Source organism: Octopus sinensis, linkage group LG25, assembly GCF_006345805.1.
Source record: "Octopus sinensis linkage group LG25, ASM634580v1, whole genome shotgun sequence".
NCBI lineage: Eukaryota > Metazoa > Mollusca > Cephalopoda > Octopoda > Octopodidae > Octopus > Octopus sinensis.
The window spans coordinates 10,893,801-10,910,046 of record NC_043021.1 but is presented as its reverse complement, the minus strand read 5'-3'; the positions used below and the strand labels follow the sequence as shown (position 1 = coordinate 10,910,046).

Below are 16,246 nucleotides of genomic sequence, written 5' to 3'. Positions count from 1 at the left end.
GTATGTGTGTGTGTGTGTGTGTGTGTGTGTGTGTGAGCAAGCACGCATGTGTGTGTATGTGTGCTTGTATCCCCCGTGACTTAACTGTTCATCAAAAGAGACCAATAGAATAAGTATTAAACTTTAAACAAATAAGTCCTAGGGTTGACTTGTTTGACTAAAACTTCAATAAGTAAACCTATAGCTAACTCCTAAATTAACTAAATAGCAACCAAGCCATATGAGACCCCCTTCAGTCATGTCTAACCATGGGATGGCACATAGAAAGTTACCCTCCAAGGCACAAGTCCAGGCAAGGTTGTTTATGGAAGACCAGCAATCACCCTTGTATACCGGCCTGCCCTCTCCATGCCACTGATGTTATCCAAGGGAAAGGCAAAGGAGCCGATACAGCTTGGCACCTGTGATGTCGCAACTCATTTCCACAGCTGAGTGAACTGGAGCAACATGAAATAAAGTGTCTTGCTCAAGAACATAACACGCAGCCTGGTCCAGGATTCGAACTCACAACCTCACAATCGTAAGCTCGACGCTCTAACCACTGAGCCATGCGCCTTCACATATACCGTATTTGACGGCATATAAGACGCACTTTTTTCCAAAAAATTTGGCTCAAAAAATCGCCCTGCGTCTAATATGCGAAGTCAAGATCCTCCCGTAGGCTAATCTTCTCCCAGACGCTCACTAACCTAGCTTACGATAAGTATTTCTACCTACGCTAACGCCTTAATGATATTTTCCGTACTTATGCATCATTATTTTATTGCTAGTATTATTATTATTATTATTATTACCAGTATTATTACTTTAAAATACGAATTATCGTAAAAATCAAAGCAATCTACCGTAAATTGTTAGGCTGCGATCCATGACACACGTTTACTAATATCAGCTGATCGGAACCCTAACTCGATGCCATCTGACGGTGAGGAGTAAAACTACGGAATGCACATGATCGTTGCGAGTTCGTGTATATACGGAGGTAAGTTGGATATCTTGGTACAACAAAGTTTATGATCATAACAAAACACACTACAACATACAAACACCCTCACGGCTATGGCAGCAAAAAGATCAAGCTACAAAATCTCCTACAAACTACGAATGGTAGATTATGCCAAGGAGCATGGAAATAGAGCAGCAGCAAGGGTTTTTGGGCCACCACCTACAGAAAAATTATACATGTCTGGCAACAGCAAGAAGAGCAGCTGAGAGAAACACAGAAAGGTAAAAATAACCTTCGTTGCCCAGCCCCACATTGGCCAGAACTTGAGGATGATATAAAAACGTGGGTGCTTGATGAGAGAAACTCAGGGAGAAGGTATCTACCAAAATGATAATTCATGAGGCCATGAGAGTAGCAGAACAACGAGGGATACAGAACTTTGCAGGAACAGAAGGTTGGTGTTACATGTTTATGAAACGGAAGGGTTATCAATGCGTACAAAAACATCCATTGCACAAAAAATGCCTGCTGATTATGAAGAAAATATTTTCTGGTGTAGAAGATGATGAAGAGTTTCCTGGTTAAAAAGATGATTAAGATGATTACTATTGTAATTGTATGCTTTCCTTTGTATGCTTGCTTTTATACAGCAATGTTTTCTGCTTTTGTAATGTGCTGCTAGACTGCTTTCAACAATATATGCTTAAATACACTTAAAATTTTTTCCTGAATTTGACCTGCTGAAATGCGGGTGCGTCTAATATGCCAGTGCGTCTCTAATATGCCGTCAAATATGGCAAAAAAGAAACAAGTAAAACTGTAAAAGAGAGAGAGAAATATATATAGATATATAACATATATAGATATAATATATATATATAGATATATATTATATATATATAGAATATACATATATATATATATGTATATATATATATATATATATATATATGTGGAGGCGCAATGGCCCAGGGGCTAGGGCAGCGGACTCGCGGTTTCGATTCCCAGACTGGGTGTTGTGAGTGTTTATTGAGCGAAAACACTTAAAGCTCCACACGGCTCTGCCAGAGGATGGTGGCAATCCCTGCTGTACTCTTTCGTCACAACTTTCTCTCACTCTTTCTTCTGTTGGCCTGCTTGCTTAGCCAGCGGGGTGGCATCATTTGAAGGCTAAAGCAATGTGAAGCGCATTGTGACCAGCGATGTATAGCAACATCTGATAGCCTGGTTGGTCACGGTGATCACAGTGATATATATATATACTCACATATTGATATATGTATATATGAATTTTCAGGATTTGAAAGAATCAGGTATTTAAATAGTAAAAGCACCATAGTCGATTTGGGGATAGTGCACATGTGAAGTAAGAATGTCCACTGACATGTATGTGTTTACTAAAGTAAATATGAATTTGTCCTTCCAGTTGGATGGAAGCACTCCGTCAGTTACGACGACGAGGGTTCTGGTTGATCCGAATCACGGAACAGCCTGCTCGTGAAATTAACGTGTAAGTGGCTGAGCACTCCACAGACACTTTTACCCTTAACATAGTCTCGGGGATATTCAGCGTGACACAGAGAGTGACAAGGCCGACCCTTGAAGTACAGGTACAACAGAAACAGGAAGTAAGAGTGGAGAGAAAGTTGTGGTGAAAGAGTACAGCAGGGATCACACCACCATCCCCTGCCAGAGCCTCGTGGAGCTTTTAGGTGTTTTCGCTCAATAAACACTCACAACGCCCGGTCTGGGAATCGAAACCGAGATCCTATGACCGCGAGTCCGCTGCCCTAACCACTGGGCCATTGCGCTTCCACTATATATATATATATATACTCACATATTGATATATGTATATATGAATTTTCAGGATTTGAAAGAATCAGGTATTTAAATAGTAAAAGCACCATGGTCGATTTGGGGATAGTGCACATGTGAAGCAAGAATGTCCACTGACATGTATGTGTTTACTAAAGTAAATATGAATTTGTCCTTCCAGTTATGCATACATCCACAAGTAACTGGCTGAATACACAAGGTGTTACCAAAGTCATACAGGGGTACACTCACTGCACGCATTCCAATGAGCTTTGGATCTAGGTTAGAAACGAGCTCTTTCTCTATTGGCAAGATATCTTTATATATAAAAGTCAAGTTGTGTGTCTGTCTCCTACGATTTAGATTCCTAACTACTCCCACATTTTGCGGTGCAGTTTAACCAAAACCGGGTATCTTATAGTCGTGATTCATATCAAGCCCTTCTGGGTATTAGCGCGCGTCTATGATGAGTCTATGATTTTAAAAAAATTTACCATCATTTTTTCCATTTTAATGCATTTTTTTCGCTATTATATAAGGGAAGTACCTCTCTAAAAAATGTCTACGATGAGTTAACGATTTAAAAAAAAATTACCATAATTTTTTTCCATTCTTAATGCATTTTTTTGCTATTTTTGCTATACTCTCTAAAAATGCTCATATATTTATTTCCCTTACAAACCTAGCAACGCCGGGCGATACTGCTAGTCTTGAAATAAAACTGAAAAATGACATACATACATACAGTGGTGCATACATAGATACTCACACAAATAAGGAGAAGAATGATGTGAGTTCATTTGTTCTTATTTCTTTATTGCCCATAAACTCCATGTCCAAATGCAAGGCAAGGTTCTTTTGAGCGTTGGGCCTCACAGAGGTAGTGACGAATGACTGAAACTTTTGGCATTATGTCGTGCTTGAGAAGAATTCCCATCAAGCAGTCGTGGCAGATACTGGTGTTACACAAATGGCACCTGTGCCAATAGCATGTAAAAGCACTCGTTACACTCTCAGAGTGGTTGGCATTAGGATGGGCATCCAGCTATAGGAGTGGCTATGTGGTGAGTAGCTTGCTTACCAACCACATGGTTCTGGGTTCTTCCCACTGCGTGGCACCTTGCGCAAATGTCTTCTACTATAGCCTCGGGCCGACCAAAGCCTTGTGAGTGGATTTGGTAGACGGAAACTGAAAGAAGCCCGTCGTATATATGTATATATATGTGTATGTGTGTGTGCGTGTTTATGTGTTTGTGTTTGTCCCTCCAACATTGCTTGACAACCGATGCTGGTGTGTTTACGTCCCCATAACTTAGCGGTTCGGTTAAAGAGACCAATAGAATAAGTACTAGGCTTACAAAGAATAAGTCCTAGGGTCGATTTACTCGACTAAAGGCGGTGCTCCAGCATGGCCACAGTCAAATGACTAAAACGAATAAAAAAGTAAAAGAGAGTAAAGAGAATATGCAAAAAAAGAAAATAAACATTTTAATCAGATGAATGGCAAAGAGCCAGCTGTATCAACCAATCAGATTTCAACAGGATTTACTGTCACTTGGCTCAGCTGATATAGAACCAATCAGTTCGGTTGATCCACCGGGTATTATGTCCTGTTTTGAGAGAAATCCTTATTGTTAATTATTACCTGTTGCTACCTGGCAAAAATGCTTTTTTTGTTATAATAAAGTAACATTTTATTTTATTATACTTTATAATGTAAAATAAATTACTTACGTGTTAGAATTTATACAATTTTAAAATTAATGCAGACATTAAACTTGATCATCGGGTTAAGAGAATTCAATATTCTTTTACTCTTTTACTCTTCTACTTGTTTCAGTCATTTGACTGTGGCCATGCTGGAGCACCGCCTTTAGTCGAGCAAATCGACCCTGGGACTTATTCTTTTTGTAAGCCCAGTACTTATTCTATCAGTCTCTTTTTGCCGAACCGCTAAGTGACGAAGACGTAAACACACCAGCATCGGTTGTCAAGCAATGCTAGGGGAACAAACACAGACACACATACATACATATATATATATATATACATATATACGACAGGCTTCTTTCAGTTTCCGTCTACCAAATCCACTCACAAGGCATTGGTCGGCCCAGGGCTATAGCAGAAGACACTTGCCCAAGATGCCACGCAGTGGGATGAACCGGAACCATGTGGTTGGTTAGCAAGCTACTTACCACACAGCCACTCCAATGTTTAAATTACATTTTTTTTAAAAATCACACACACGCACACACACACACACACACACACACACATATACACTCATACACACACAAACACATATATATCCTTTAAGTTTGTTTACAGTAAACATTTTGAGTACACGCATAAAAAGCTCATATATCAATTACTATGAATAGCCACAGTCTAGTTAGTGATTCCAACTTGCTACACCAGTTTTATGAGATCATACTGAGCTGTGCTGATGTAACATAGGATAAATGTAGCTTGACAACCGATGTTGGTGTGTTTACATCCCCGTAATTTAGCAGTCTGGTAAAAGAGTCCGATAGTGTGAGTACTAGGCTTACAAAGAATAAGTGTTAGAGTTGATTTTAGAATGCCATTGTAAGGTAAGTATGAGAGGCCAGATCCGGTCAGTTTGAGTACAAAACAGAATGTTTCTGTTGGAAAAGGCTGGTTTCAATGCAAAAGGGCCAAGCGTGGTAAATAGGCGCAGGAGTGGCTGTGTGGTAAGTAGCTTGCTAACCAACTACATGGTTCCGGGTTCAGTCCCACTGCATGGCATCTTGGGCAAGTGTCTTCTGCTATAGCCCCAGGCCGACCAATGCCTTGGTGAGTGGATTTGGTAGATGGAAACTGAAAGAAGCCTGTCGTATATTATATATATTATATATGTGTGTGTGTATGTGTTTGTGTGTCTGTGTTTGTCCCCCTAGCATTGCTTGACAACCGGTGCTTGGTGTGTTTCATCCCCGTTACTTAGCGGTTCGGCAAAAGAGACCGATAGAGAAAAAGTACTGGGCTTACAAAGAATAAGTCCCGGGGTCGATTTGCTCGACTAAAGGTGGTGCTCCAGCATGGCCGCAGTCAAATGACTGAAACAAGTAAAAGAGTGAAGAGAGATGGCTATTCTAATTTAATACTGCCAATTTGCATATACCAGAAATGATTCTTGTACCATTTCAGGATGCCCACACGGTACATTTGGTATCAACTGCGCCAGAAAGTGTCATTGTCTGAACAATGGAAAGTGTTACTCTGATAAGGGTATCTGCATAACTGGGAGATGTTCACATGGCTACCGAGGCTATAACTGTCAGTCAGGTAAGTTGTTGTTGTTGTTATCATTATTATTGTTGTTGTTGTTGTTGTTATAATCATCATTATCAAAGCGGCAAGCTGGCAGAATCGTTAACATGTTGGGTGAAATGCTTGGCGATATTTCATCTGTTGCTACATTCTGAGTTCAAATTCTGCCAAGGGTTGACTTTACCTTTCATCCTTTCAGGTCATTAAAATAAGTACCAGTTATGCACTGGGGTCAGTGTAATCTCCCCAAATTTCAGGCCTTGTGCCTATAGTAAAAAGGATTATTATTATTATTATTATTATTATTAAGCCAAATAAATGAATTAATTATTATTATTATTATTATTTTTATTATTATTATTATTATTATTATTATTATTAAGCCAAATAAATGAATTAATTATATTATTATTATTATTATTTTTATTATTATTATTATTATTATCATATGCTTAGCTTTTGCTTTGTATTTGTACAAGTTGATTCCAAGTCCACCCAGAAACCTCAAGAGACAAGTTAGAAGTTCATGTTGGTGTTATGACTAGGGTGCCATATATTTGGTTTTGCACAAAGTATTGTTCGAAAGAATGTTTAAGAAAATGATAATTTGTTTGTTTAAAATTTGAGATTACATAGACAGTTTTTTACATAGGATATGGGCAGTTCCCGTGAGCACTATTTATTGAATTTCTGCCATTTTTGGATTTCCTGGTATCTGAGCCAGGTAGCAATCAACCCCTTTTTGCTATCATTCCTAGGGCACCTATGGCAACAGGTATTGTTTTAGTCTTGAGGCTCCTCATTTTGCCAATTTCTATTTCAATATCCTTATACTTGGTGGTGGTGGTTATGGTGGTGATGGTGATGATGATGATGATGATGATGATGATGCCACCATTGTAAGTGATGGTGATGATGATAATTGTGATAATGATGGTGATGGTGATGATGACGATGGGGATGATTATGGTGGTGATGATGATACTGCTGCTGTTGGAGATGATGATGATGATGGTGATGATGATAATAATGATGATGATGGTAGTGGTGGTGGTAATGGTAGGTGTTATGGTGGTGATGGTGATGCTGCTACTGCTGCTGCTGCTGCTGCTGCTGCTGCTGCTGCTGCTGCTGCTGCTGCTGCTGCTGCTGCTGCCACTGTTGTAAGGGATGGTGATGATGATGATTGTAATGATGATAATGATGATGATAATGGGGATGATGATGATGATGATGATTACATTGTAATAATGGTATTGTTGCTTAATATTTCAGTGTGCCGGCAAGGCAGCTATGGTCTCAACTGCAAAGAAACATGTCACTGTGCCATTGTCACTAAATGTAATCATATCACCGGTGTTTGTTCAAGTGGTGGCTGTGCACCAGGCTACAGTGGCTCAAATTGCCATAAAGGTATGGAATGGAAATTGCATATAACATTTGTCCACACCTTCTCACAAGCATACACACAAACAGAGAAGAGGAGAAACAAAGAATTGCCCGAGAATGATGTGAAAAGAACTGGGATGAGATAGTCAAGTCATGTGCAGAGAAAAATGAATGTGACGGGGTGAGAGGTGAGTGAGATAGAAATAAATATGAAAGGAAGAAAGCAGAGAAAGGAGAAGGTTAAGAAAGACAAGGGTAAAGACATGGAGGAGTAAAGGAGAGAAAGGGAATTGGTGGGAGGAATACACATATATGTTTGTGCGTGTATATGTGCATGTACGTATACATGTTTGTGTGTATGTGCAAATACGTATACATGAGTGTGTGTGTGTGTGTGTGTAGATGTGAACACAGGAGGTTATTGTGAGAATATGGTTGTGTGTATTTTGTGTGTGTGTGTGTACATATATGTATATTCTGAATTTGTGTGAATGTGTACAGACTGTATCAGTTGGTGTGGAGGCGCAATGGCCCAGTGGTTAGGGCAGCGGACTCGCGGTCATAGCATCGCGGTTTCGATTCCCAGACCAGGTGTTGTGAGTGTTTATTGAGCGAAAACACCTAAAGCTCCATGAGGCTCGGCAGGGGATGGTGGTGATCCCTGCTGTACTCTTTCACCACAACTTTCTCTCACTTACTCCTGTTTCTGTTGTACCTGTATTTCAAAGGGCCGGCCTTGTCACTCTCTGTGTCACGCTGAATATCCCCGAGAACTACGTTAAGGGTACACGTATCTGTGGAGTGCTCAGCCACTTACACGTTAATTTCACGAGCAGGCTGTTCCGTTGATTCGGATCAACCGGAACCCTCGTCGTGCTTCCCCCTCACCCCCCGCAAAAAAAAAAGTATCAGTTGGTAGTCCAAATCGTATATGCAATCTATGTGGGTATTTTTTCAAAACATTGTCTGGTTTAAAAAACTACATCAGATGCCATGATGGTTCTGTGGTGTAAGTACAGGAGGTGGCCAAACACTGCATAAGGAGTAGACAACCACCATATATATTTGCATATATACCCTTTCCTCTCTTAATTCACATTATGTATCTAATATGCTCACATATACACATGCATACATACTTATATACAAATTTTATTTACAGTTTGTTCTGTGGGTAAGTTTGGTCCCAGTTGCAGTGGAACATGTCACTGTGCAGATAACAAAAAGTGCAACACAGTGTCAGGGGTATGTTCAAGTGGTGGATGTGCTGCAGGACATCAGGGTAGCAACTGTCAAACAGGTGAGTAATATTCCAGGTCTATATCTTAGAGATGAGGAATTATGTACATTATTTACATTATTTATATTTGATGAATATTTGTCCTCATTTTGTTTATTGTTAACACAATGTTTCAGCTTATATATCCTTCAGCCTTCATCAGGTGTCTTGAGGAAATTTCGAACCTGGGTTCACATTCCTAAGGTATTTTTCGATATTATTATTGTTGTTGTTGTTGTTGTTGTTATTCAGGTCACTGCCTGGAATCGAACTCAGAATCTTGGGGTTAGTAGCCCGTGCTCTTACCCCAAGAATTCGAGTTCGATTCCAGGTAGTGACCTGAATAATAATAGCAACATTCCTTAGGAATGAGAAGACCACATATATATAGTACGAATTTACAAAAAAACAAGAGACAAACACGGTTGTGTAAACAACAAACAGATGTATTAGTTTCACATTCGGGAACTGAGAAAGTCTTTTACGTTTCGAGCTTACGCTCTTCAACAGAAAGGAATACAAAAATAAACAGAGAAAGAAAATGGAGAAAGGTTTAGTGGCTAGCGATCTATCATGGTGAGTGGTGGTGGCAGAGATAACAATAATGATGAACTAAATGCAATAAAAAAATTTTTTTTTTTACATTGCAGTGTGCAGCAGAGGTAGATTTGGACCTAACTGTAAATACACATGTCACTGTGCAGACAACAGAAAGTGTAATGTCAACTCTGGTGTGTGTTTAAGTGGAGGATGTGCTGCAGGTTATGAAGGCAGCAACTGTCAAACAGGCAAGTGAACACTGTTTATAACTACTGTAGCTAAAGAACAAACTGTGTAGAGCAGAAACCAAATTGACAGACAGATCAGGCAAAATATCAAGATCTGAATTTGGGCTTAATGTATATACGTGTGCACTTCTGTGTTTTTCTTTGAAATTTATTGAACATCTTTTCAGAATTCAAGTAGATTGTTATTGAAGTGACAAGACTTCATTGCTTGTTTCAGAACAGTTCTAGGGTTTTACGAATATATGAATAGGCGCAGGAGTGGCTGTGTGGTAAGTAGCTTGCTTACTAACCACATGGTTCTGGGTTCAGTCCCACTGTGTGGCACCTTGGACAAGGGTCTTCTACTATAGCCTCGGGCCGACCAAAGCCTTGTGAGTGGATTTGGTAGACGGAAACTGAAAGCCGGTCATATAATATATATATATATATATATCTGTAAGTGTAATATGTGACAATTATTTGTTAGCCATGATAAAACTCCAAGTTTCGGATGCCGAGGTGGAAATCCACGCCGCCATCTCTTCAGTTATCCGGCCATCGGAAAAAATTTTTTTATGTATGTTTATATGATGGAGTTCTGTCAGTTTCTACCAACCAAATTCATTCATAAGACTTTGGTCAGCTTGCAGCTATACTAGAAGGCACTTGCCAAAGGTGCCATGCAGTGGGACTGAACCAGGAACCATGTAGTTGGGAAACAGACTTCTCACCACAGCTAAGCCATCACCATCTCTATAATCCCATGAGAATATTGTATGTATGATACCTTTCACTTTTAATGACTTGAAGTTTGGTTGCTGAACCTTTGTAAAATCTTGTATACTTTTACTTTTCCATTTACAAAATGTGAAGTAGCTGACTGGTTTCTTTGCTTGAAAACTTAACTTTTTTTAGGTTACCATTCAGATGTATTGCAGGGCCTGCTGGTTATATTCTAACTATTATGTCTAATGAATTCCAATTCTCAGAGGTTATTGTCTGATTTTGTAGGATGTAGCAGAGGGAAATTTGGACCAAACTGCCGAAACACATGTCACTGTGCTGACAACAGCAAGTGTAACCCACAGTCTGGTAGCTGCTCCAGTGGAGGATGTGCTGCTGGATATGAGGGTAGCAACTGTCAAACAGGTAGGTGAATGAATATTGCTGCTTATCGTTAATATAGGATTGGCTGTGTAGTATAAAGTTTACTTCCTGTCCACATGGTTCAGGTTCAGTCCCACTGCATGGCACTTTGGGCAAATTGCAAATGTCTTCTTCTATAGCTCTGGCCCTACCGAAAACTTGTGAGCAGATTTGGTAGACAGAAACTGAAATGAATCCATATAATATATATATATATATAAAACAAAATAAGCAGCAAGGATATCCAGAAGTAATGCAGTATGATCGTTTCATGAGACTCCATTTAATTGAATAATGCAGTCATTACATCAATTTAAAATGTAGAGCAATCCTCAGCTGCACAAAGACATAGAATTTAATTAAATTAGAACAGATGGACACATTAGTATAATTATACCTAGTACTCTCCTTCCCACTATAAAGTCAGGCAGTCAGTCGTTGTAGAAGATCAGCAGTAGTAGAGGCATTGTACAAGTTCTCAGTTGGAGTAAGTGTCAGTTACGTGATATATACGAGTTCGAATTACTGTCAAGGTAGACATTTCGAAGTTGTTGTCTTGTGGAGCAATCAGCAGTAGCACGCTAGGTGAGTCAAAGATAATAAGACGTGGAATACCGCCACAACATAATATTGGTGACAAGAATATAATAATGCCGACAACAATATGCAAGTGGACGAGGATTCACATTATAACAGTGGTGTCAAGGCTATAAACAGTTATGGAAAACTTATTAGAGGGTTTAGTTGAGTTGTTGTTGTTTTTTTGTTTTGTTCCTTCTCGAGCCATGCCTGGTGTATAGGTTCCCCACCAGAATGGGACGCTGGTCTGTCGCAGGTGAGCTACAAGATGCAGGAAAAAAGAGTGAAAGAAAGTTGTGGCGAAAGAGTCAGCAGAAGTTTGCCATTACCTTCTGCCAGAGCCGTGTGGAGCTTAGGTGTTTCGCTCATAAACACACACATCGCCCGGTCTGAGATTCGAACCGGCGATCCCTCGACCGCGAGTCCGCTGCTCTAACCACTAGGCCATGTGCCTCCACTTTAGTTGAGTTGCAAAAACAGCAACTCAAAGAAAGCATTTGAGGAACTAAAAAGCATGTTAACTTCAGACTTGTCGCTTACGCACTTCGATCCAAAGTGGAAAATGATACTGGCAACAGATGCTAGTGAGTAGGGGTAGATGCCGAACTCCTACACAAATGTGACGATCGTAGTCGAAAGGCCATAGCTCACGCGTCAAGGACGCTATTGCCAGTGATAAAAATTGTAGCTAAATTGAAAAAGAGGCATTGGCGATTATATTTTGTATAAAAATGTTCCACAGGTTTATACATCGTAAATGATTTAGACTACAAACAGACCATCACCTGTTGCTAACGATTTATGGATCAAAGAAAGGAATCTTAGCACATACAGCAAACAGGTTGCAGGGATGGAACACCATACCATACTACCAAAGTACAACTACGCAATGGAATATTTACCTTCGAAAAAGCTAGGACATGCTGACGGCCTATCCAGGTTAATATCCAGAAATGGCGAACCATTTGATGACACAGTAATAGCAGCCCTAAGAGCCAAAGGGGAAATTAAGCACATAATGTGGAACATTGTAGGAGAGTAACCAATAACTCTAGAGGAGATGAAGAAACGCGTATCAAAATATAATTTCATTAATGAAGCAAAAAAATCTCTGTGGTCAGCTAAAGAAAACAAAAATAGGTTTAGTAAGAAAAAAACAGCAACAGGTAAAACTTGTACATATTTCCATGAATCAGAGATGTTTCTGGAATTAGATCTTAATTCCTGTGTCTCTTTTACAGTTTGTGCCAGTGGTAAATTTGGGGCAAACTGCAGAAGCAGTTGTCATTGTGCTGACAACAAGAAGTGCAACCGTCAGACTGGTGTGTGTTCGAGTGGAGGGTGCGCAGCAGGTTACGAGGGTAGCAACTGTCAAACAGGTAAGTGAATGTTTGTGAAATCATCATCATCATCATCATCATCATCATCATCATCATCAACATCATTGTCATCATCAATATCATTGTCATCACCAACATCATCTTCATCCTCATCATCTTCATCATTTTCACCACCATCACACTTATCATCATCATCAACATCGTTGTCATCCCCAACATCATCTCCATCATCATCATTACTTCATCATCATCCTCATCATTATCACAACCACCATCATCACCACCACCATCACAATCATCATCATCATCATCATCATTATCAAAATCACCATCATCACACTCATCATCATCATCATCATCATCATTATCATCACCAACATCATCTCCATCATCATCATTACTTCATCAACATCCTCATCATTATCACAACCACCATCATCACCACCACCATCACAATCATAATCATTATCAAAATCACCATCATCATCACCACCATCATCATCACCACCATCATCATCATCATTACAAAATACCCATTACCTATTCTTCTGTCTTTGATCACATTGTTTACATTAGACATATTCGGATATGAAAAATCAATACTGGATATAATTTCGATAATTTCTGAAGAAAATCTGAAGAGACAACCTTGAGAAAATTATGGGATAAGTGGACCGTGAAGAAAACAGCTCCTGTTGTGTTGAATTATATTTATATCTGACCAATTATTGGTTTGAAATTTCCCTAAGACACCTGAAGAAGGCTGGAGGGTATATCAGCCGAAATGTTGTGTTAACAACAAATAAGATGAGGGCAAATATCCGTCGAATGTAAATAATGTAAATGATGTACATAATTCCTCATCTCTTAAATATAGAACTGTATTTACCTTTCATTTTATATTTAGCCTGTCGCACTGGTAAGTTTGGAGCAAACTGTAAAAGTACATGCCATTGTGCAGACAACAGCAAGTGTAACCGTCAGACAGGTGTGTGTTCCAGTGGAGGATGTGCTGCTGGTTATGAAGGTAGCAACTGTCAAACAGGTAAGTGAACAACTCATTACAGCCAAGACTTAGGTACTACAGGTAGTAAAAATAGCAGTAAAAATCTACCTTAAATCAGACCCTTGTTAGCATGCTTCATGAACTTGCTTAATGGGGCTGGGATCATCCCAGCTTAGTGGTCCATGAGATGTTATCAAGCATAGAACCAACCAGGCCCAATACTCTCCATCACTGGTGGTTCCATGCCAGTAGAGGCCTCTCCAATGTAAAGCCTACACCTTGCTGGTCACTCAGCCATCTTAGCCCACTGGACCACAGAGGTCAATTCACCGAGGAGAAAAAAGTAAAAGTAAATTTTCCTTCTTGAGCCACACTGATTCATAAGGGCTGGTTTCCCAGTTTCATGGTGTATATATTCCCCACCTGGATAGGACGCTGGTCCATCACAAGATCACTTATTTTTGCCAGCTGAGTGGACTGGAGCAACATGATATAAAGCGTCTTGCTCAAGAACACAATGCATTGCCGGTTCAGGATTCGAAACTGCAATCTTACAATCATGAATCCAACACCCTAACCACTAAACCATGCACCTCCACTACCTAGGAGAAGGCCACTCCTGTGTAAAACCTACAGTTTGCTGTCCACTGCAGCTATCTTAGCCCACTGAGCCACTGTGGTCAGACATGGAAGTTTAAAAAGTGAGATCAAATTGCACACACTGATTCTCTCTTTAACCTTTTCATTACTGCATTTATTTTGAGATGCTCTGTGTTTCTTTCAATTACTTTAAATATAACAAAGAATTTAGTAAAATAACTTTGTTATCATTCAGCTAGTAATAGGAACATAAATTGTGACTAAGGTTTGGTGGAAGAGTTTAATTCAAAACTTAAGGAAACAAAACATTTGTACTCAGAGCCAGAACCAGTTTCAGCTGGGTTGGCATCAAAAGGGTTAAATGTAACAAAGAATTTAGAAAAATCACTTAGTTATCATTAAGCTAGTGTTAGGAACATAAATTGTGACTAACGTTTGGTGGAATATTTTAGTTCAGGACTTTTGAAAACAAGACATTTGTATCACAGAGCCAGAGGCAGTGTCATCTGTGTTGGCATCAAAAGGGTTAAATGTAACAAAGAATTTAGAAAAATGACTTAGTTATCATTCAGCTAGTGTTAGGAACATAAATTGTGACTAAGGTTTGGTGGAAGATTTTAATTCAAAACTTATGAAAGCAAGACATTTGTACTACAGAGCCAGAGCTGGTTTCAGCCAGGTTGGTAAAGAAAGGGTTAAAATTACTAAATGCAGGCAGGAACAAAAGCCCTCCAGCATTAAGGACCAGTTCCCACGGCCACTAGGAAGCATGCTGTTCTTTCTTTTGATCTGAAGATATTTAGATCTTTGCCATCATTTATACTTTATATTTAGTATTGATTGTGTTTTTGTCTGTTTTTGTAGGATGTAGCAGAGGGAAATTTGGGCCAAACTGCAGAAACACATGTCACTGTGCTGACAACAGCAAGTGTAACCCACAGTCTGGTAGCTGTTCCAGTGGAGGATGTGCTGCTGGATACACAGGTAGCAACTGTCAAACAGGTAAGTGTTAATTATTAAATCATTTTGATATAGCAAAAATTGCAAAAAAAATATATATATATAGGCACGGGTATGGTTGTGTGGTAAAGATATTTGCTTTCTATATCACATGGTTCTAAGTTCAGTCTCACTGGGTGGCACCTTGGACAAGTGTCTTCTACTATAGTCCTAGAACAACCAAAGCCTTCTGGGTGGATGTGGTAGATGGAAATTGAAAGAAGCCTGTTGTATGTGTATAATACGTATGTATGTATGTATCTATCTATATATGTGTGCATGTGTATTTATGTATAAATACAGTGTGTATATATATATATAGGCAGAAGATGGGTAGATAGGTGTATTTGTTATTTCTTTATTGCCCACAAGGGGCTAAATATAGAGGGGACAAACAAGGACAGACAACGGGATTAAGTCGATTACATCGACCCCAGTGCGTAACTGGTACTTAATTTATCGACCCCGACAAGATGAAAGGCAAAGTTGGCCTCGGCGGAATTTGAACTCAGAATGTAACAGCAGACGAAATAACGCAAAGCATTTCGTCCGGTGTGCTAACATTTCTGCCAGCACACCGTTTGTGTTTTCTCCCCACCCACCCCCTGACAACCAGTGTTGGTTTGTGTACATCCCTATAACTTAGCAGTTCAGCAAAAGAGACCAATAGAATAAGTACCAGACTTAGAAAGAAAAAAAACAATACGTACTGGGGTTGATTCATTTCACTAAAACCATTCAAAGTGGATGCCCCAGCATGGCCACAGTCCAACAATTGAAACAGGTAAAAGGTAAAACATGAAAGACATACAGTTTTCAGTTCAGATGTGTTTAACGTCTTGACTGGGCTGCTGTGTGTTCAGCTCATAATCATAAGGTAGTGGGTTCAATTCCCATACTGGGTATTGCATTGTGTTCTTGGGCAAGTCTCTTCATTTCACATTGCTTCAGTCTACTCAGCTGAAAATAAGCACCAGCCCCAGTGCAGATGCAACTCAGTCTCTCTAAAAAAGTATACATCCATAAACTATGACAATTTATTTGTGGCATAATGCATTATGGGTAACATTAAAGGGGTTG

General features: G+C 39.5%; 1 protein-coding gene across 15 annotated transcripts in view; it reads left to right on the top strand.

Moving 5' to 3' along the window:
• LOC115224513 (fibrillin-2-like) overlaps positions 1-16,246 on the top strand; it is a 202,202-nt gene that overhangs the window by 52,823 nt on the left and 133,133 nt on the right. For 6 of the 15 annotated variants that reach the window (XM_036513121.1, XM_036513119.1, XM_036513120.1 and 3 more), the window contains exons 11-18: positions 5,939-6,076; positions 7,337-7,474; positions 8,613-8,750; positions 9,380-9,517; positions 10,508-10,645; positions 12,463-12,600; positions 13,469-13,606; positions 15,032-15,169. In XM_036513121.1, coding sequence (XP_036369014.1) covers positions 5,939-6,076; positions 7,337-7,474; positions 8,613-8,750; positions 9,380-9,517; positions 10,508-10,645; positions 12,463-12,600; positions 13,469-13,606; positions 15,032-15,169 — 1,104 coding nt within the window. The remainder of the gene's footprint in view (positions 1-5,938; positions 6,077-7,336; positions 7,475-8,612; positions 8,751-9,379; positions 9,518-10,507; positions 10,646-12,462; positions 12,601-13,468; positions 13,607-15,031; positions 15,170-16,246) is intronic. The other 9 variants (XM_036513131.1, XM_036513128.1, XM_036513122.1 and 6 more) reach the window with 7 other exon arrangements.